This window comes from Ovis aries, chromosome 3 (assembly GCF_016772045.2).
Source record: "Ovis aries strain OAR_USU_Benz2616 breed Rambouillet chromosome 3, ARS-UI_Ramb_v3.0, whole genome shotgun sequence".
NCBI lineage: Eukaryota > Metazoa > Chordata > Mammalia > Artiodactyla > Bovidae > Ovis > Ovis aries.
In genome coordinates, this window is record NC_056056.1 from 212,703,642 (window position 1) to 212,726,128 (window position 22,487).

The 22,487-nt window shown below is 47.1% G+C and overlaps 2 protein-coding genes across 6 annotated transcripts in view; both read right to left on the minus strand.

Moving 5' to 3' along the window:
* Positions 1-11,941, minus strand: part of TULP3 (TUB like protein 3) — a 30,312-nt gene extending 18,371 nt beyond the window's left edge. For 2 of the 3 annotated variants that reach the window (XM_027968003.2, XM_027968001.2), the window contains exon 1: positions 11,844-11,941. In XM_027968003.2, coding sequence (XP_027823804.1) covers positions 11,844-11,884 — 41 coding nt within the window. In that variant the 5' untranslated portion in view covers positions 11,885-11,941. Of the gene's footprint in view, positions 1-10,374; positions 11,359-11,843 lie in introns of those variants that run through there. The other variant, XM_027968002.3, reaches the window with a different exon arrangement.
* A 986-nt stretch (positions 11,942-12,927) lies between these two features.
* On the minus strand, positions 12,928-22,442 carry RHNO1 (RAD9-HUS1-RAD1 interacting nuclear orphan 1). Of its 3 annotated transcripts, none has more exons than XM_015094992.4 (3): positions 22,378-22,442; positions 15,726-15,980; positions 12,928-14,160 (listed from the first exon to the last, which is right to left on the minus strand). In XM_015094992.4, exons 2-3 carry the CDS (start codon positions 15,894-15,896, stop codon positions 13,606-13,608), a joined length of 726 nt encoding a protein of 241 aa, XP_014950478.2. In that variant the 5' UTR covers positions 15,897-15,980; positions 22,378-22,442; the 3' UTR covers positions 12,928-13,605. The 3 variants fall into 3 exon arrangements, with proteins under 3 accessions (XP_014950478.2, XP_027823805.2, XP_014950479.2); XM_027968004.3 differs by having other exon boundaries at positions 22,294-22,442; XM_015094993.4 differs by having other exon boundaries at positions 22,285-22,442.
* Between the last annotated feature and the right edge of the window lie 45 nt (positions 22,443-22,487).

The following is a 22,487-nucleotide window of genomic DNA, read 5'->3' on the forward strand; positions in this document are numbered from 1 at the left end:
ACTGGATACCCTCAGGGTGAGAAAAGGCAGAACACAGACCCCCGTGCCCACCAGGATTTTTTTTCTCTTTAAAATCATGTACTGAGTATTCAATATGTTCCAGACACAGACACAGGGTTAAGTACTTTAAATGTATTCTTTTATTTATTCCTCAAAGCAGTCCTATGAATTAAGTACTGTCATTTTTCACACTTTGAAGATAAAGGAAACAGACCTGGAGAGCCACGCCTAGGGTTAAATAACAGAAACAGACACTAATCCTGGTCTCTTTCCAGAGTCTAAGTTACATCTAAAATCAAATATATTCTACTTGTTTTTGTTTTTAATTTTTATTGGAACAAAATTGATTTAAAATGTTGTGCTAGTTTCAGGCATACAGCAAAGTGATCAGTTAATACACATACTCTTTTTTTAAAAACTCTTTTCCCATATAGATCTACTTTAATTTTGGAGATAGTTCTAAGAGATAGTTAGGTAGTATATAAAGCATCTTACTAAAATCACTGACTTCAAGATCTAGCAAGTCATGTAACTTCCTTTTCAATAGAAGGATAAAACACTATTTAGTCATTACAAGAGACTGCAAATGTGATGGACAAGATTTAATACTATTAGACAAATTTGTTTCACTGAAGGAAGTCAACAAAATGGAATCAAATTACTGTCTCAATTTAAAAATGAAACCCTTCTGTCTTTAAACTCTTTCTGAAAGTCTTTTCTATTTCTGACAATTTCCTAACTTAAGATTTTGTGACTCAGCATTCTTAGAAACGAAGTATAAAACAAGGCAGAAGTGGTTCTCAATTATTTCTATTGTTAAGTTTTTACTAGGAGCTTCTTGCCAAAAAAAAAACCCAACTATAAATATGATGTCTTTATTTAAGAAGACATGTTCCACAGCTACAAAGGGAAGCAGGGCTTTTCCTGCACTTTGGGTAAATGCCCAGAAGCATCTCTCTATGGTTGAATGGCTAACTAGGACATTCCCACATTGTGGAAGGGTTTGTAAATTTTAATAATGCACAGCAACCTGGAATTTGTGCACCATCTTCAAGACTCCTCCTGCCCACTAACTGTAAGCCGATTTAATAACCCCTGAGATACAGACAAGGAGGTATGCTGATTCTCTGACAGTCCCCTGTATTTAAATTTCTATGTAACCTTTACATTTGGAGAAGGAAATGGCAGCCCACTCCAGTACTCTTGCCTGGAAAATCCCATGGATGGAGGAGCCTGGTAGGCTACGGTCCATGGGGTTACAAAGAGTCAGACATGACTGAGCGACTTCTCTCTTTCTTCTTAACCTTTCCATCTTATGTGAACAGCCAACTCATTGGAAAAGTCCCTGTTGCTGGGAAAGATTTCGGGCAGAAGAGGAGGACATCAGAGGACAAGATGGCTGGATGGAATCATGGATGCAATGAACATGAACTTGGGCAAATTTCAGGAGATGGTGAGGGACAGACAGGCCTGGTGTGCTGCAGTCCAAGAGGCTGCAAAGAATCGGGCACCACAGGGAAACTGAACAACCACCACCACCTTTACATTTAGGAATACCAACAACACTAAGTGTTAAATCATCTCATTTTTTCCCTAGCTTAAAAGAGACACAAGTAGACAAAATATGAGATATGATACACTCTTCACCTTGACTTTGTGGACCCCTATCCAGGTATGCTCCTGATTTCCTGTCTTTAATCCTCATTCACATATTTTTAAATCAAGCTTTATATATACAGTGAGAGAATATTATTAGTATTCAGTGAAAATTAGTATACACTTGAAAAAGTCCTATATAAAACACTTAAGACAAAAAATAAACTCACTGTTACAGACTAGTATTTTCAACAACTACTGCTATGAAACTGCTTTTCCTCCACCTCACTGGTCCCTCTTCACTAAACCAGAATTGTAAGCATGGGGAAAAAAATCATTCTATCTCAGAACTTCCCTGGTTGTCCAGTGGTTAAGAATCTGCCTTGCAATGCAGGGGACAAAGGTTTGCTCCCCGATGGGGAACTAAGACCCCACATGCTTCAGAGCTACTGAGCCTAGGCACAACTAGAGAGTCCTTGAACTGCAACAAAAGGTCCCATGTGCCACAGCTAAGACCTGACGCAGCCAAATAAACAAACAGATTTTTTTAAAATGCTCTAAAAATCATTTTATTCCCTATAAAATACTAAAACCTTTCCAATGATGCCAAATTCTGAAACACAACTAAAATCCTCAAACATTTCTCTTACGGGCCTCTAACAGTGATGAAAACAGGTGTGTCTTTAATGTCTTATCTCAACACCACTAATCCCTTTCATCAAGCCTGGGCAAGATGGACAATTTAAATAAACAGTGTGGTATATTCAAAGCACTCTGACCTGAACTGAGGTATATTCAAAGCACTCTGACCTGAACCGAAGAGGCACTAAAAATATGTTATATAATTGTAACATTTAGATCTCTTCTGTACTTCAAAAGCTACACTTTCTCTGAGCTCTAGTTTTAAATTATAACAGCAGAAATAATCAAGATTTTTATACACTTATAATAACTCTGAACTAGGATTTCTGGTCAAACTGTATTATGATCTTACTAAACTTGCATTCGTTGCTTTAACATTCTCTTTTCTTCATTTCAAACCAACTTGTTGAATAGCAAGCCTAAACAAGCCTGGTTAGTAAATCTACACAAAACAAAATGAAGTTCTACAGAACAGAGAGAGAATCATTAACTCAGAGGGAAAGTTAACACTAGAGAAATGTTAACTCAGAGGGAGCTATCTGTTCAAGGTCAGAAAGTGGATGAGCGGATGAGCTAGAGTTCAGCCTCAGCCCCACAGGACCTGCCTCAGCGTGCAGACTGCACCTACCCCACAAATACGCAAATGGTCAGCAGAGAGTCTGGGATTTCATTATTATGGCATTTCAACAAGTCTGCCAAGAACCTTTTCAGTCAGAATGTCAGTTCATGGGTATTTTTAGGCAGCAGAATTTCCAAGCCAGTGAATGGATTTTGAAGATGCCCATGGGAGCAGCTGATCATAGGTTATAAATACTATTGGAAAAGGGTCATCAGATTTCATTGTGTCTGAACTGATCACGGTGTCAAGTACTTGGGTTGACAGCTATTAATAAAGCATTTTTCTCTAAGTCAACTGACAAGTACATTCACCTTGTCCAAATCCCAAACGTCAATACTGGAGGCTGTATTTTCACACACAGTGAGACCCAAGAGTATATCTGGCTGGAACAAAACATTGCTTCTGGGAGAAGGCACAAAGATCAAATTAGAACGGCCAGAAAAGACTCCACAGAAACCTACCCTGCCTCGTGCGGGAGAACTGTTAATATTCCAGGCTCAGCGGTCTGTTACTTGAGTGACTGCCACAATCTGGGACTAACTTAATTGAAGAGAGGGAACGAAAACCCATTTCCTAAGAGGCCCATTTAGAAGAGACAATCAGAGAGAAGGGAGAACTGCCCGGGGAGAGAGAGGCAATGAGAAGGGAAACTTGGCAGCTGATGAGATGATTCATTTGGCCCCAGAGAACACAGTGAGGAAAACTGCTCCAGACGAAGAAGCCCTCTCCCTCATTCAGCATGTCCCACACAACAAAGGCTTTAAAAAGCGTTCTTTTTAGTGAGCCCAACAGAAAGGTTATTTAGAACAAATGACTTGATGCAAAAGTTAAACTATCCATTTATTCCTCACAGATTTCAAAAAGGACACAACTGAGAATCCAAGTTCACGTCACCTCCTGCTGGGCTGTCCTTTTCTCAGGGGTTTCAGTTTCTCTCTGGTAATGTCATTTCCCTTCTCTCTCATGTGAAGATCAGAGTACATTCTTCTGGACATCCCTGGTGGTCCAGCGGTTAAGAATCCACCTGTCACTGCAGGGGATGAAGATTTGATCCCGGTCTGGGAAGACTGCACGCGGGGCAACTACTGAGCCTACACTCTGGAGCCCAGGCTCCACAATGAGAAGCCATGGCAACGGCAAACACGCACCGCAACTGGAGAGGAGCCCCTGCTTGCGGCAACTAGAGAAAGCCCCTAAGTAGCCAGGAAGACGCAGCACAGCCAAAACCCAAAGTGGCAAAGAGAAAGTACGTTCTTTTGCCTTAGGACAACAAGTAAATATTTCCACTCCCGTTCCACTGGATGAAATCAGTACTCACTAGTACTTTGCTATGGAGAAGGCAATGGCACCCCACTCCAGTACTCTTGCCTGGAAAATCCCATGGACAGAGGAGCCTGGTAGGCTGCAGTCCATGGGGTCGCACAGAGTCGGACACAACTGAGCGACTTCCCTTTCACTTTTCACTTTCATGCATTGGAGAAGGAAATGGCAACCCACTCCAGCGTTCTTGCCTGGAGAATCCCAGGGACAGGGGAGCCTGGTGGGCTGCCGTCTATGGGGTCACACAGAGCGGACACGACTGAAGTGACTTAGCAGCAGCAGCAGTACTTTGCTAAGATGTCTGATTTCTTCAACCTTGCTCTAAAAATAATCTGAATGTAATCAGTAGCAGCTGTTACCAGTTATGTGCATAAATGGCATCCAAAAATATCTGGAATGGATATTTTAATAGTAAGGGAGAAAAAGAAGAGAAGAGATTAGAAGTCAAAAGCCCAGTTTTATGTCTAGACTTCACTTCTGACCACCTCATTCACCTGTCACACAACTTGGCTGTATCGCACCTTTTCTGAGTCTTAATCTCCCCACCTATAACATGAAGACAGTGTCAGAAGCCCTGATTTCTGTAGAGCTCTGAAGCTCAGAAGACATCACATACGTGAAAGCTCTCTGTACTCTGCAAGGATACGCAAATGTAAGCCATCATCATGGATTCCTTTATCTCGACAGATCTTCCCTCTCCGAAAGCACAGCTTATCAGCCTTCTTCAGTCAAAACATCTCCCTCTGCTTTGCCTCTGGCTTAAATAAGTATCAAATTGTCGTAACAAAATTACACTGAATTTCAATAGGAAAACAAATCAATCCTCTATAAACTTGCTTCATTCTAAAACTAAAAATCAGACGCAAACCATAAATTTATTGACTTTTTTTCTAGCAAATCTAAGAACCAATGATTTATTTTTCAAGAGGCTTGTTTGAAAAATAATTTTCTTCCTACAAGCCTTATTTCTATACATTAATTATCACACAGAAAAAAAGCTTGAAGCAACCATAGCTCATGTTCTAAAAATATATCTTGCCCATGATCAAAGTAGGTATCAGTGTTTAGACTATCGTAAGTTCAGTCACTCACTCGTGTCCGACTCTTTGCAACCCCATGAATCGCAGCACTCCAGGCCTCCCTGTCCATCACCACCTCCCGGTGTTCACCCAAACTCCTGTGCATGGAGTCGGTGCTCTGTCATCCCCTTCTCTTCCAGGCCCCAATCCCTCCCAGCATCAGGGTCTTTTCCAATGAGTCAACTCTTCGCATGAGGTGGCCAAAGTATTGGAGTTTCAGCCTCAGCATCAGTCCTTCCAATGAACACTCAGGACTGATCTCCTTTAGGATGGACTAGTTAGATCTCCTTGTAATCCAAGGGACTCTCAAGTCTTCTCCAACTCCACAGTTCAAAAGCATCAATTCTTCAGTGCTCAGCTTTCTTCACAGTCCAACTCTCACATCCATACATGACCACAGGAAAACCATAGCCTTGACTAGACGGACCTTTCTTGGCAAAGTAATATCTCTGCATTTTAATATGCTATCTATTGGTCATAACTTTCCTTCCGAGGAATAAGCGTCTTTTAATTTCATGGCTGCAGTCACCATCTGCAGTGATTTGGGAGCCCCCAAAATTAAAGTCTGACACTGTTTTCACTGTTTCCCCATCTATTTCCCATGAAGTGATGGGACCAGATGTCATGATCTTCGTTTTCTGAATGTTGAGCTTTAAGCCAACTTTTTCACTCTCCCCTTTCACTTCCATCAAGAGGCTTTTAGTTCCTCTTCACTTTCTGCCATAAGGATAGTGTCATCCGCATATCTGAGGTTATTGATATTTCTCCCAGCAACCCTGATTCCAGCTTGTGCTTCTTCCAGCCCAGCATTTCTCATGATGTACTCTGCATATAAGTTAAATAAACAGGGTGACAATATACAGCCTTGACGTACTCCTTTTCCTATTTGGAACCAGTCTGTTCTTCCATGTCCAGTTCCAACTGTTGCTCCCTGAACTGCATATAGGTTTCTCAAGAGGCAGGTCAGGTGGTCTGGTATTCCCATCTCTTTCAGAATTTTCCAGTTTATTGTGATCCACACAGTCAAAGGCTTTGGCATAGTCAATAAAGCAGAAATAGATGTTTTTCTGGAACTCTCTAGGTTTTTCAATGATCCAGCAGATGTTGGCAATTTGATCTCTGGTTCCTCTGCCTTTTCTAAAACCAGCTTGAACATGTGGAAGTTCACGGTTCACGTATTGATGAAGCCTGGCTTGGAGAATTTTGAGCATTATTTTACTAGCATGTGAGATGAGTGCAATTGTGCAGTAATTTGAGCATTCTTTGGCATTGACTTTCTTTGGGATTGGAATGAAAACTGACCTTTTCCAGTCCTGTGGCTACTGCTGAGTTTTCCAAATTTGCTGACATATTGAGTGCAGCACTTGGACAGCATCATCTTTCAGGATTTGAAATAGCTCAACTGGGATTCCATCACCTCCACTAGCTTTGTTCATAGTGATGCTTTCTAAGGCCCACTTGACTTCACATTCCAGGATGTCTGGCTCTAGGTGAATGATCACAAAATCGTGATTATCTGGGTCGTGAAGATCTTTTTTGTACAGTTCTTCTGTGTATTCTTGCCATCTCTTCTTAATATCTTCTGCTTCTGTTAGGTCCATACCATTTCTGTCCTTTATCGAGCCCATCTTTGCATGAAATGTTCCCTTCAATGAAACTAAGCAATGCCGTGTGGGGCCACCCAAGACATGGGGGAGAGGCCTGACAGAATATGCTCCACTGGAGAAGGGAATGGCAAACCACTTCAGTATTCTTGCCTTGAGAACCCCATGAACAGTATGAAAAGGCAAAATGACAGGATACTGAAAGAGGAACTCCCCAGGTCGGGAGGTGCCCAATATGCTACAGGAGATCAGTGGAGAAATAACTCCAGAAAGAATGAAGGGAAAGAGCCAAAGCAGAAACAATACCCAGTTGTGGATGTGACTGGTGATAGAAGCAAGGTCCAATGCTGTAAGGAGCAATATTGCATAGGAACCTGGAATGTTAGGTCCATGAATCAAGGCAGATTGGAAGCGGTCAAACAGGAGATGGCAAGGGTGAACGTAGACATTCTAGGAATCAGCAAACTAAGATGGACTGGAATGGGGGAATTTAAATCAGATGACCATTATATCTACTACTGTGGGCAGAAATCCCATAGAAGAAATGGAGTAGCCGTCATGGTCAACAAAAGAGTCCGAAATGCAGTACTTGGATGCAATCTCAAAAAGGACAGAATGATCTCTGTTCGTTTCCAAGGCAAACCATTCAATATCACAGTAATCCAAGTCTATGCCCCAACCAGTAATGCTGAAGAAGTTGAAGTTGAACGGTTCTATGAAGACTTACAAGACCTTCTAGAACTAACACCCAAAAAAGATGCCCTTTTCATCATAGGGGACTGGAATGCAAAAGTAGGAAGTCAAGAAACACCTGGAGTAACAGGCAAATTTGGCCTTGGAATACGGAATGAAGCAGGGCAAAGGCTAATAGAGTTTTGCCAAGAGAACGCACTGGTCAGAGCAAACACCCTCTTCCAACAACACAAGAGAAGACTCTACACATGGACATCACCAGATGGTCAACACCTAAATCAGACTGATTATATTCTTTGCAGCCAAAGATGGAGAAGCTCTACACAGTCAGCAAAAACAAGACCGGGAGCTGACTGTGGCTCAGATCATGAACTCCTTATTGCCAAATTTAGACTTAAATTGAAGAAAGTAGGGAAAACCACTAGACCATTCAGGTATGACCTAAATCAAATCCCTTATGACTATACAGTGGAAGTGAGAAATAGATTTAAGGGACTAGATCTGATAGACAGAGTGCCTGATGAACTATGGATGGAGGTTCGTGACACTGTACAGGAGACAGGGATCAAAACCATCCCCATGGAAAAGAAATGCAAAAAAGCAAAATGGCTGTCTGAGGAGGCCTTACAAATAGCTTTGAAAGGAAGAGAAGTGAAAAGCAGAGGAGAAAAGTAAAGATATTCCCATTTGAATGCAGAGTTCCAAAGAATAACAAGGAGAGATAAAATAGCCTTCCTCAGCAATCAATGCAAAGAAACAGAGGAAAACAACAGGATAGGAAAGACTAGAAATTTTTCAAGAAAATTAGATTATCGTATCCCACCCTAAAACTAAAATCATCACATTTTAAGAACAGTAAATGAGGGACTTCTTTGGTGATCCAGTGGTTAAGACGGTGCTTCCAACGAAGGGGGCATGGGTTCAATCACTGGTCAGGGAACTAAGATCCCATATTCTGCGTGATTCAACCAAAACTTAGAAAAAAAGAAAATTTAAGTAGCAGGAAAAAAAAAATCCAAACTTTTAAAAGTAGCACAAACAAATAAAAAAATCCAACATGCCATAAATTCAAGACAGTATTTTTCAATGTATGGGTCACAGAATGATCCCTGGATATTTGTTAAGAGCTAACATTCCTGTGCCTCAGCTGAGTTCTATCAAATCAGAATCACGGAAATCAGCACTGTGACAAGCAATGTGAAAATTCTAACATACTCACTTGTTTACAAAAATAAATACATAAATAAAGAACAGGAAAGGAAATGATGAGATTATTTAATATACAGAAAATCTTTAGAAGATCCCCCTAAGAAACCTACCAATGAGCAAACTGAATGACATCAGAGACAACAAGACATACTTCTCAGCAAATGTAGTTTTGTACCTTTCGAAATTTGTTATTGAAATGTTATTTTATTAATTCGGTATAAATCATTAAGGGAATCCGAAGAAACCCTGTTATTCCAGAGGAGAAAACTGAAGCCAGACAAGTAACTGAGGGGCTCCAGGTGGCACTGAGAGGCAGTGAGGAAGCTGGGACTGGGGCTCAGGAACCCAGCGGGAGCCTCCAGCACTTGCCCCACCTCAGTGCCTGGTGGTAAAGCAGAAAGGACCCCCTGATAAACACTAAGGCACTACTCTCATCACCTTCAGAACAGGGGTCTCCCAGAGGTCCGGTGCCCCCTATGATACAATCCCTTTATTCCAGAGACCCTTCCTGCTAACCATGAGTGCTATCACAGCAGTCCTAAGGCAAATGGTCAGCGATGACAATCCTCATTATCAGGACTCATGACAAGTACTAAGAGTTAATAAAGACAGCATATCCACCAGCATGTGGACAGGGTGTCTCTTCTCAAGCATCAGTGGAGTCAAGCTTTAACCAGGCCAGGACAATGCTGTAGGCCTTACTAACCACAAGAAAGTCTGGCGAGGCAGCACAGACTTAAAGCATCTTCCTAAGGAACGGAGCATCTTCCAAAGGAAAGGAGCATCTTCCAAAGGAACTGGCTCAGAGGAAATAAAGGAAAGCGGACCAAAGAAGTCTCAGTTTGAAAGAAGCCTTAGCAATTTCACTGTTAACTGTATTCAACATACCTAAGGGAATTATCAAGGCCCCTTCCAGGCCTCAGACCCAGGTTCAATCCCTGGGTGAGAGAGATCCCCTGGAGAAGGGAATGGCGACCCACTCCAGTATTCTTGCCTGGGAAATCCCATGGACAGAGGAGCGTGGGGTCGCAAAGAGTTGGACGTGACTGAGAAACACACACACACACACACATATCCAGTCCTCAAATCCTCTAATACGGAGAAGGAAGGCAGCTTCCACTCTTCCTCTGAGCAACTCAAGCACGCTTTCCCTCTTGGTAAGAAGAGATGTTAACTTTTTCTTTCAGTGGGCACAAAGGCAGGGGAATCAGCACAGTTTCCACAGGAAAGAATAAGAGAAGCTGGACATGAAAATTATTCCAAAGAAAGTCTGAGTCTCTTTGCTTGGAAAGGAAATGTATTACAGGGGTTATTCTTGCTTTCCTAGGTCTCTATGAAGTCTTCATATTCGGAGAAATACATGCATGAGGGATGTCAGTCAGTAGGCTTTTACTATAGCTCTTGATAATGCCCAGATACACTGTAGTCTTGCATTAGTTAATCTAAGTATATTCAAGCACTGGGTAAGTCTGTTTACCAACAATTAGCTCATCCGGTGAAACACCTGAAAAAGAGAGAAGGTGAAAGAGGATAACAAGCCTGGCCCAGACATAACCCCCAGCCACCACTACTGGCTGCATTTCTGAAGAAAAACCATGGCATATGGACAAACCAGAGACTAGGACTTCCGTAGTCAGCTCTGGGTCACCAGGTCACATCACACGGAGCAGCCTCTCCCACCATATCTTCAGTCCTGTATCAGGAGCACAAAGCCAGGGAGGCTCAGGTTCCAGCGCTGGCCAAGCACCGCTGTCATCTCCAGGGGAATCTATAGCACAAGCGCCTAGCTCAGCCAAGGAGCTGAGAGTGCTGCTTCAAATTCCATCTCCAGTTTCCACTAAACAGTTCAGATACAGGAAAAATGTTCAGCGTATTTGCTCATAATTTTTCTACTTTGTTGAAAATAACTCTGGGGAAACGGTCTCATCACTCAAAAGAAGAAAAAGAAAAAAAAGAGTCAGATGAGACTTTAAAAAGTCAGATGTTATCCTTCACACTGAAAAGTACTCATACCAAAAACTCTATCCATGTATCTCATCAAAAACATCCAAAACATACAACGTGAAGCCAAAAAAAGCAAGAGGCTTTCATTCCACTCCCCTCTCAGCAACAAGTCAGATAACCAATGACAGAACATAGGGCAGGAGAAACATTTGGTGACTCACACATTCCTCTTCGAAGTCAATTTTCAGATTAAAGAGCTGGTTTCTCTGGGAAGACAGAGAGGGACAAACTTGACAATTATCCCTTGAAACTTCAGGTCCAAAGAATTAAAAACCGTTTTGCCTCTTGGTCTCTCAAAGTCAATTCCATTTCTTTTTCCCCCAAATCATGAGTCATACCAAACATCTGGTAGCCGGGAAATTTACTGCCTTAAATCCATTCACTTAAGATTGACCGGATAGCCACGGCAGAGCGAGCACCACCCGAATTCAACGGATGATGCTGAATTTTAACTGGATCTCCTCCTTGGGCGTCCATATTTATACTTGTAAATGTCGGTTCTTCTCTCGACTTGAGAAAGCAAAAAGCAGTGAACCAACTTCACAGAGCGCTGCTCTCACGTAAATAAAACCCGATGAAACAGAAAAACGGGTGTTGTCGGCGCCAACGCCTCTCGGGAGACCAGCTTTTGAGCGGTTTCAGCTGCTGACCCAGGGCAGGGTCGGCCCGGCTCCGGACGCACGCCGGGTGGTACCGGGCAGCAGGCGGGCGCGGGCCCAGGCGAAGCCGTGATTCCACCCCGCCTGTCCACTAGTCCGCCGCCGGGCCCCGGCCGAAACTCCTGGCCCGGCCTGCGCTGACTGCCCGGAGAGCCCGCCCTGGGCCGGGATGCCGCCGCCCCCACAACTGCTGCCCCCCGGAGCCACCCGGCACCCCCGGCCCAGGCCGAGCACCCCCTGACTGACGCGTTCTGACGAGGCCGGACCGACCCCGCGGGTCCCGGTGCGACTGGACACGAGCTGGCCCTCGGGGTGGGGGCCCCGCGCCCCCCGGCCCAGCCGCGCCCGCCTCCCCTCGGCGTCCAGCCCAGACCTCTACGGCCCTCTTGGGTCTCCGCCCGCCGCCATCGCTCCTGACCTGTCCCCGCGGGGGCCCGGGCGGCGGAGCGACGACTCCATCCTGCCGCACCGCGAGCGCCGACCGCTTCCACACCCGCGGCAGCTCCTGGCCAGCCTGGCGCAGCCGCCCCGCCCCGCAACCGCACCCCGCATTGTCACCACCGCCCATTGGTCCGCGCGCACGCCGCTCCGCGCCCATTGGCCAACGCACGCCCGACGCTCCGCGCGCATTGGTCCGCTCGCCCGCCGCTCCCACCACCCCCGCGAGTGGGTTTCTAGGGGCGGCGACGCCGCGGGAGGGTTGCTAAGGGCGGGTTGCTACGCACCGCTGGGTGGGAGCCGAGGTCCACACCCTAGTTGCGGCCGGGCGCCCCGGCTGCCAGTGCTCCCCTGCAGCCAGCCCCGCGGCGGTCAGTACTCAGAGACCACCCAGGGCGCTTCCTGGGGGGCCGCCCTTCCGATCCCGAGACATTCCTGGAACCGCACTTGCCAACCCAGCAGTCCTTCCCAACCATGAGCGGCCGCGCCCCCTACCCGCAGGACGCCTTCTGCCTGCCCTAGTCCTGCGCAGACTTTTAGGACGTCCACGAACTTGCCCTGCACGCTTGCCTGACGGTCTTTTCCATCTCCCGCCCTTGACTGCCTGCCGCCGTCTTCTAACGTCTGTATCTCGTAATGAGATCCGCTGTCGGATCCAGTAAATCTTGTCCCCAATTTATTCGCAGTTTTACGGGCCCTACAGAACATCCTGTCAAAACTCATCGCATGTTGACTTTGCGGCGTTCGATTCGGAAGCTAGTGTGGCGTCCACGTTTTGAGTTTTTAAAACGCAGAAAATGTGGCACAAGCTAGGAGAGCCGAGGTCTGTGCTCGCCGGCCAGCCTCCACTCACTGTGTGACCCTAAACCCGGTTCATTATCTGTGCTTCAAATCCCCACATTGAAAATAATCCCTGCTTGTCTTGCTCTGGCTGGACCTGACAGACTACGTTCTGAAGGCTGAGGCAATGGAGTTAAATGAGAAGATACTTGTATGGGTGGGAGGAAAAGTAAGATATTTTCTTGACTGGACAGTCCCTCTGCATTAATTACAGTAAGAAGTAGTATTTGAAAAGATTACAGATTTATTTACATTTTAAACAGGACAAGAAATCATTTCCCCACCCTAGTTAATATTTACAGGTTATTTCAACTGGAAACAAAAAAATCAAAACATAGCAACCCTAGGTAACTTAATCATGTCCCCTTTATCTCCCCAGCAACCCCCCTTCACCGTATTTATTACATGCTTGCTGCTCTCTCTTCACTCTGCCCTCTCAGATGAGCCAAGACTGCAGGGACAGCAGCTCAACTAGGAAAAGTCACAGTCTGCTCCAAGTTTTTCCATGTACCGGGTCAAAAAGGAAGCAGTCACCGAGCTGGTCCTCAAACATGTGGACTGAATTACTTTGAATGAGGTGACTAAAAGAATGAATAGATAGTGGCTAAAGGGAACAATTAAGAATGACCATTTATGGGGGGAGGGGGAGGCAGTATTGCTGCATTAGTGTAGGTCAGAAGCAGGGTTCTCTAAAAACTCTGCAGCCATTTATTTACAGACATTCTAAACGGTTATATTTAAAATTTGTTAAACAGTTAATACACTAAAAATATGAAGTCAACTGTTTACGATACTAAAAACTGTTTATGACACAAGATATTTTAAAAAGCAAATCTGGGAATTCAATTCCCTTTTGACTCCAGTGATCAATTTCTTGAGACCACAGATGTCTGGGAAACCAGTCAGTCTTTCACGAGGAACTGGCTTCTGTTCAGCTTTCCCCTCTCCCTGAGGTACACGAAGAGGTGTCGTCGCCTCCTCCATGTGACCTTTATCCCGTACTTCTCCTCTGGGGTGTCTTTAACCAGAACAGGCCCAGGCTCTGGGCTCTTCGGCGTGCTCGAGTGAAGGGAACAGCTGGGAAGGCTGTTTTCCCTCAGTTCAGAGGGAATGGGCTCTCCCTGCCCCGGGGATCCTGGGGTCTGGATGTCCGGGGGAATGAATGCACATGGGAAGTCTGGAAATGTGTGTGCCGACAGCTCCCTGCAGCTCTGGGGGCTGAGCATGGGCACTAAGGGCCTTCCGGAAATGTCCTTTTCTGGTTGACTGGGGCCATCCCCGATTGCCGGGATCCTGGGTGTGGCTGAACTGGCAAAAGACTGTGGAGTCTCAAACGTTAGACATGGAAACCTGGAGCTGGTAGATTTTCGACTTGAACGCCTTGCATGGTCTCGAAGATGATGCTTCCGGTTGCCTGGGAACCAGCTTTCTGCTGTTGTATCAAACTGAGGTGATACCTAAGGATTCCAAAAGAAAGACATAAATGGGAAGCATGCTAACCTAAGGAAACTGCATCAGATGGCCAGAATCCTAAATAGAGGCCCACAACAGCAATGGACTTAAAACAGCTGCCTAGGGACTTCCCTGGTGGCACAGTGAATAAGAACCTGCCTGCCAACGCAGGGGACATGGGTTCGATCCCTGGTCTGAGAAGATCCCACATGCTGCAGGGCAACTAAATCCATGCACCACAACTACCAAGTCCAGCTCTAGAACCCAAGAGCCACAACTGCTGAAGTTTGAGCACCTAGAGCCCGTGCTCCACAACAAGAGAAGCCACCACAGTGAGAAGCCTGTGCATTACAATGAAGAGCAGCCCCTGCTGGCTGCAGCTAGAGAAAGCCCAGGTGTAGCGGCAAATACCCAGCACGGCCAAGAAAACAACAGCTCTCTGTCTTACTGGATAACCATAGGAAGGGATGCGGGCTTTGGGCAAGTTTCTCAGTCTCCCTGGCTTCATCACACCCTATGGCTGCAACACATTTAACCATCTCCCTTTCAGTTCTGAGGGTGGGCCCAGCTGTCTTCTTCACCACTGATGCCTAGCACCTAGCAGAGCGCCTGGCACCTAGAGGACCCCAGTGTAGGAAGAAAGGGCTGAAGGCAGACCAGTGAGTGAGATCAGGCAATGGAGAGCAGCGAGCAGAGCCTGGCGCATGGTGAGGACTCCGTACGCCTCTGTGTGCTCATGCCTCCTCCCACCAACAGCGCTCCAACATCTACGCTTCCTCCCCACTCCTGAAGCCAGGGGTCCAGTTCTCCCCAACAATCCTGGACCACATCTGTTAGGCGCTCTGGGGCAGAGCTCAGGCTTTTGTCTGGCTCTTCTGCTACACCACTTTCTGATATCCTGTAGCTGTGTTCTCTTCCTGGGGCTTCTAAACTGTCAAGACAGAACACATGCCATTTCTGAGAGTTTTTCTTCACTGTTTGGTCCATTAAACAGTAAACAGAAGGACTTTCCTGGCAGTCCATCATTTGGGACTCTCCATTTCCAATGCAGGAGGTGTGCATTCCAGCCCTGGTTGGGGAGTTAAGATCTCACAGGCCTTCTGGCCAAAAAGAACCAAAGCATAAAATAGAAAAAATGTTCTAACAAATTCAATAAAGACTTTTAAAATGGTCCACATTAAAAAAAAATCTTTAAAAAAAACCCCAAAACAGTAAATAGACTACTTAGCTAAAAATTCCACCTCTAACATGAAGCTCAGGAAACAATCTCATTTTTCATTCATTCTGCCATTTATCTGGCTTTCTCACCCGGCTTTTCTGGATACTTTTATACTGAACTCTTTCAGGGGCACTGGTGCGGAAAGACTCCAATTCCAGTCCACCCATGCCTGAGCCTGAACTTAGGCGAAAGGATACAGCAGAGAAGATGGCTGAGGACAGCGGGAGAGTGAACACTGCCTCCTTGTCGCTGAGTCCGTGAGGCTCCTAATTCTTTGGCAGCCCTGGTCACGGGGCAGAGTACGCACTCTTGAGAAGCCTGGCAGAGCAGAAATCAAGGCAGGAACCCTACCCAGGAAGTGATGGTGTTGTGGTCCACAGGCTTGCTGGGCACCTGTCTAGTGCGGGTGACCACGGGAGGCTGGGGAGATTGACCGCGGTGTTTGGGGCCCTCCAGTGGTTGTTGGTGGAATAGCAGCTGGGGTTTCTGAGCAGCTTGGCGGCGCTTTTTCCTGGGAGGCATCAACGGGTGAGAGAAGAGCAGTTAGCAACTGCATGATGCTGGCTGTCGGCAGGTCCGGGGAGAGGCTCCACTTCCAACCCATGCCTGCAGAGAAGAAACAAATGCCAGGAGAAAACAACCCGGTGATTCCCCAGCTCCTCCTCACACTCTGCCAGCCATTTCTGCTAGCAGCCCTACCTCAGGGGGTGGGCTGGCATACCTAGCCCAGCTTCCTACAGCTGCAACACACAGCACTTCCCACTCAACAAACACCGCCCAGTGAACACTTATCGAGCGCAGCCTAAGCACCATGCCGGTGCTGGGAGTTCAAAGATGAATACCACTTATTGCATCATCATATATGGGGTGCCAATCACTTGTACAGACACGGCCCGTGCCTGTCTTCAAAGACCTGAGAGTCTAGCGGAGGGAAACAGGCAGTTACAGCAATGGGAGCCGTGCTTCCCTCCACTCCCCTCGGGGAGGCTCTCTGCGGAGGGTCACACCTGACCTAGGTACAGAAGGGCAGGAAAAGCCAAAGGACGAGGGGTGAGGGTGGGGGCTGGGGGCCGCTCCAGGCTGAGGAGCAGCGCACACAAAGCAGAGACGTGAAGGAGCTCAGGAACCAGGGAGCGCATGGAGCTGGACCCAGGGCAGGAGACAACAAAAGCACACAGGCTCGACGTGGCATCAGGGCCAGCTGGACCACCTGAGTCTGGACTCTGGCCTAAGCAGTCAGGGCAGATTCTCAGGCGGACGGATATCATCACACCTGGATTTCTTTTTTCAACTTTTACCCCAGCTGATTTTGAACACAGGAAAAAAAAACAACAACAACAACAAAGTTAATAATACAAGCTGCTATGTGCCCATCACTCAGCTCCAACAGCCATAAACCCACGACCAGTCACAACCCATGCACACCCCAGCCATTTCCCCTACCGATTTATTATTCTCAAAATACGATATTCCCAGTCATGATGTCATTCCTAGTAACACAACCCATGTAAATATTTGAAAACTATAGGTTTTATACAGACTTCCCTTGTGGCTCAGCTGCTAGAGAATCTGTCTGCAGTGCAGGAGACCTGAGTTCCAACCCTGGGTTGGGAAGATCCTCTGGAGAAGGGAAAGGCTACCCACTCCAGTATTCTGGCCTGGAGAATTCCATGAACTGTATAGTCCATGGAGTCGCAAAGAGTCAGACACAACTGAGCGACTTTCAATTCACTTACAGGTATTATACATATTTATATACTAGGTGTATTAAATATACTTATTTATATACTATATGTATCTACATAAACTATAGTATTCATGTATCTATATACATTTATATGTCTGTGCAAATTCCTTAGATAGTAAAGATCCAGTCTTCACACGTTCAGTTGTCTCATAGGTACCATAATTTTTTCTATGTGTTTTTGTCTTAAGACAGATCTTAAAGCTAACAGAGGCAAGAGCAAGTGCCCTGGAAGCAGGGGGACCAGTTAGAAGGTTACTGTGTTGTCTGGGAACCGCTGGGGCCTGCACCCAGGCTGTGTCAGTAGAGATGGGAGGCTGGAGGCAGAGGCAGGATCAACAGGCCCTACCGGGTAATGAAAAGTCTGAGATGGTGTCCAGGAAATCTAATAATAGGAGGGGCCACCAGGCATCCAGGAGAGACAGTCACACAGCAGAGCCGGCGAGTTCCATCAGACAGCCATGATCCTTCATTCAGTGAACAACAAAGCCACACGCTCTGATCTGTGTCATTAGGCAGTGGAGAGTCAGGTGAAGAAAAATAAGGATGAAGTCTCTACCCTCCGGAATCTAACATTTTAGGAAGAGTACAGGTAGGAAATACATCCATTTGCTCATTCATTCATTCAACACATATTTACTGAGTGCCAGCTGTGTTCTGGGCACTGTTACGGGTGGGTGCTGGAAATATATACCAGGTTACACAATTAAATCCCTGCCCTTGTGGTGCTTGTATCTAGTTGGGGGAGTGATTAGAGGTAGAGAGAAAAGTAAAATTGGCATACGGGGCTGAGCTGACCTAGGCCTATTTGAGACAGGGTCGTCCAGCAAGGCCTAGCTCAAGAGCGATATTTGAGCAAAGACCTGAAGGCAGAAACGAGAACAAGCGGACAAGAGAAAGATGTGAGAAAGAACACTGCAGACTGAAAGAACAGTAAGTGCAAAGCCTGCCAAATGGGACTGCGCCTGACGCGCTCGGGAAGCAGTAAGGGGCAGCGTGGCTAGACTGGAGAGTGGAAGGAAGTGAAGCCAGTTCACACGACACAAGGCCAAGGCAAGGTCAAGGCCTGGGCTGCATTATTCTCAGTGTGCTAGGAAGTCGCTGCAGGGTTCAGGACAGGGAAGGAGCATAATCTGATTTATACTCTTACAAAATAGCTCTTGGTGCTTTGTAAGGAAAGGTGGGTTGGGAAGAGGAAAGTGAAAGTGAAGTTGCTCAGTCACGTCCAACTCTTCGCAACCCCGTGGACTGTAGCTCCTCCGTCCATGGGATTTTCCGGACAAGAACACTGGAGTGAGTTGCCATTTCCTTCTCCAGGAGATCTTCCCAACCCAGGGATTGAACCAGGGTCTCCTGCACTGCAGGCAGACACTTTACTGTCTGAGCCACTGAGAAGAGGGGACATGGACAAAGGGAGCAAAGAAGCAAGTCAGAAGGCCCCCATGGGAGCCCAGTGGAGAGATGACAGTGGTGGCAACATTTCCAGTGAGCAGTGCTCCAGTCAACAGCATGCTCAGAGTCCCCAGCCTCATGGGGACACCACACTGTTTAGCAGTCCTACTGGGTCCTGATCAACTCATTTTCCCCACAAAGATCATCTTAAAACGTTAGAACTCTTCTCCCAACCAACTGCCTTACTTCCTCCTACACAAAGAACCCAGGAGACATCAAAGGAAACACCCTCAGCTTCCAGGAAGCAGACGCATATTTGCACCTACCCTCCTTTCTCTGCTGTAACTAGAGGCCGGTCCCTTTCGCGACAAGGGCCTCGCCCTCTGGCTGGGTTTTGGAGCCTGCCTCACTCTGTACACCTTTCTCAGGCAATCACAGGCTGACATGTCTATAACTACCTAGAAGTAGGTGAGTCCAGTATTTCTACCTTCAGCTTAGAATTCTCCACACTCAGGACCCAAATATTCCACTGCCTACATGACAGCAACTAGATGTCTCAAATGCAGCTCAAATTTGACGCATTTCCAACTGAATCCATGCTCATTTCCCCTGCACTCCCTCCACAACAGTGATCATCTTCCAGGGCCTTTGCTCAGGGAACGGTTTCATCACTCATCCAGCTATGTGGCCAAAAACTCTGACATTTACCTTTCCCCTCTACCATCCAACCCAACATCAAGCCCTCTTGATTCTACCTCTTAAGCATGCCTTGAATAATACCCCTCTCTGGGCTTCCCTGGTGGTCCAACAGTTAAGACTCAATGCAGGGGGCCCAGGTTCCATCCTTGGTTGGGGAACTGGATCCCATATGCCACAATTAAGACCTGGGGCAGCCAAATAAATAAATAGTTCTTTTCAAAATACTAACAGAGGCAAATTTCTAAAATAAAAATACTCCTCTCTTGGGGAGGGCAGTTGAGGGGTAGGCAAAATAAATGACGGAGGTCAAGAGGTACAAACTTCCAGTTATAAAATAAATACACCGTAGGATGTAATATCGGAGAAGGCAATGGCACCACTCTCCAGTACTCTTGCCTGGAAAATCCCCTGGATGGAGAAGCCTGGTGGGCTGCCGTCTACGGGGTCGCACAGGGTTGGACACGACTGAAGCGACTTAGCAGCAGCAGGATGTAATATGGGGCTTCCCAGGTGGCACCAGTGGTAAAGAACCCACTTGCCAATGCAGGGAAATGTAAGAGAGAGATGTGGGTTCAATCTCTGGATCAAGAGGATCCCCTGGAGGAGGGCATGGCAACCGACTCCAGTATTCTTGCCTGGACAATCCCATGAACAGAGGAGACAAGTGGGCTACAGTCCATGGAGCTACAGTTCATGTACAGTCAATGGGCTATAGTTGTGTAAGAGTCAGACACGACTGAAGCGACTTAGCACACACACACAGAATGTAACATACACTGTGGTCACTATAGTCAGTATTGTATTTCAAATCTGAAAGTTGCCAAGAAAATAAACTTAAAAGTTTTCATCACAGGACTTCCCTGGTGGTCTAGTGACTAAGACTCCACACTCCCAATGCAGGGGCCTAGGTTCGATCCCTGGTCAAGAAACTAGATCCCACATGATGCGACTAAGACCCAGCATAGCCAAATACATTAAAATATATATATATATTTTAAAGTTCTCGTGACAAGGGAAAAGATTTTTGTCACTACAGTGACGGGTGGTAACTAGACTTACTGTGACCATTTTGCAATGTATAATAAATACCAAATCATTATGTTGTACACCTAAAACTAACATAATGTTCTATGACAATTATACTTGTGGAGGGGTGGAGCTTAGATGTGTGGGATTCAGTGATATAGTTCAGGATTAAATGTGGGATCACAATCAATGGCAATCTATTTTTGAGACTTGTTAGATGCAACTCAAAATTTGATAAAAGCATTCCTCCTGTGTGAAAAATAATACTATTACCCTACCCTTCTCTCCCTCTCTCCACCACCCTTCAGGTTCCAATAATTATGGCCTGGGATAATGCAGTAGTCTAACTGGTCTACCCTAACCTCTGGCACCCCCTGCAGGGGAATGTTTTGGAAATGCAAAGCTGATCTCCACTCCCTCCTGTCTGAAACAATTGTTTGGGGCAAGAAGGAAACTCCTCCGTGGTGGCTGAGGCCCTGTTGCTCTGGCTCCAGTGTCATCGCCCACAGTCCACCCTTGTCCCTTAGCTCAAACCCCTCAGATGTCTTCTTCAGCCTTTGTGCTGCCCTTGCTTCCTCCTGTCATGTGGTCCTTCAGTTCAGTCGCTCAGTGCTGTCTGACTCTTCAACCCCATGAATCGCAGCACCCCAGGCCTCCCTGTCCATCACCAACTCCCGGAGTTCACTCAGATTCACGTGCATCGAGTCCGTGATGCCATCCAGCCATCTCATCCTCTGTCGTCCCCTTCTCCTCTTGCCCCCAAATCCCTCCCCAGCATCAGGGTCTTTTCCAATGAGTCAACTCTTCGCATGAGGTGGCCAAAGTACTGGAGTTTCAGCTTTAGCATCATTCCTTCCAAAGAACACCCAGGACTGATCTCCTTTAGAATGGACTGGTTGGATCTCCTTGCAGTCCAAGGGACTCTCAGGAGTCTTCTCCAACACCACAGTTCAAAAGCATCAGTTCTTTGGCGCTCAGATTTCTTCACAGTCCAACTCTCCCATCCATACACGACTACTGGAAAAATCATAGCCTTGACTAGACGGACCTTTGTTGGCAAAGTAATGTCTCTGCTTTTCAATATGCTATCTAGGTTGGTCATAACTTTCCTTCCAAGGAGTAAGCGTCTTTGTACCCCCTCAATTCCCTTGTCCTGGAGTGTCTCCTTCCCTTGTTTGCATAACGGCATCCGATCTCAGACCAAGCTTTAGTTAATCAGAAATGCCTTTCTGGGTACCTCCCTGGGGGAGGCGGGGGGTGAGGTTCAGCGGCTGAGACTCTGCGCTCCCAATGCAGGGGGCCCGGGTGAACTAGATGCCCCAGGCTACAGCTAAGACCTGGTGCAGCCAAACAAATAAATATTTTAAAAAGAAAGAAAGAAAAGAAATGCCTTTCTCACCTAACTTAAGGCAAGATCTCCTTATTTACATACTCAGTTATCCCTGAGCTGTTATCACTTCACAGTAGTAATTCTTCATTTGCTTAAATATGCAATTCGACGGGAGCTCGTGTGAGCCCCTCTTACCTCCCTACAGACTGCAAGCTCGGGAGAAAAACCACCGCATCTCGCCCCGCCACTGCATCCCAGAGCCGCCCCGCACATGGCCGACGCTCAACTAAAAACGTGCTAAATAAGAAAACAAAGTCCATCACTACAAAGAAAAGACTGCGAGGGACGGGGCGGGAGATCAGAGATCCAAGATTCCAAGCGGAGGCGAAGGTCCGCGGCGTGCGCGGTCATTTTTAAGAAGGAGGGAACCAGAGCGAGGGGGTCGTAACCCCCTTCGGGCTGCTCGGGGAGCCAGGGCGCTCGCTGCCCGGGAGGTCGACGGCGGACAGTACCCCCGCAGCGAGGAACCGGGGACGCGGGGAGAGCACGGGGCGGACGGTGGGAGAGCACGGGGCGGCCGGGGGTCCCTACTGTCCCCCGAGGTCCCTCGCGTCCCGCCACCGCGGAGCCCTCCTGCGCCCTCCCCCCACGAGCCTTCGGCCCCACCCGCCGCCACTCGGCCCGGCCGCCCGGTCCGCACTCCGCTCTGCCCGTCTCACCGGCCTCACCCGCCGCCGATCAGTCCGCCCTGCCTGCCCGCGGAAGCAAACGATCCGCCCGCCCACCTCGCCGGCCCCGCGGCGCCACCTCACCTGCCCGTCCCGCCGTCGCCGCCGCCGATACGCCCGCCTCTCCCGCCCTCCGGGCCCGGAGCCCCGCCCGCCGCCGGCGTCCCGGCCGAACGCGGATACAAAGCCGGCGC

What these genes read in the sequence shown, in the direction of transcription:
- RHNO1 (XM_015094992.4), bottom strand. Translation starts at nt 15,896, where the DNA reads ATGCCTCCCAGGAAAAAGCGCCGCCAAGCTGCTCAGAAACCCCAGCTG. An exon ending in ACAACACCATCACTTCCTGG is followed by an intron (nt 14,161 to 15,725) that starts GTAGGGTTCCTG and finishes TGGAATCCTTAG; the next exon opens with GTATCACCTCAGTTTGATAC.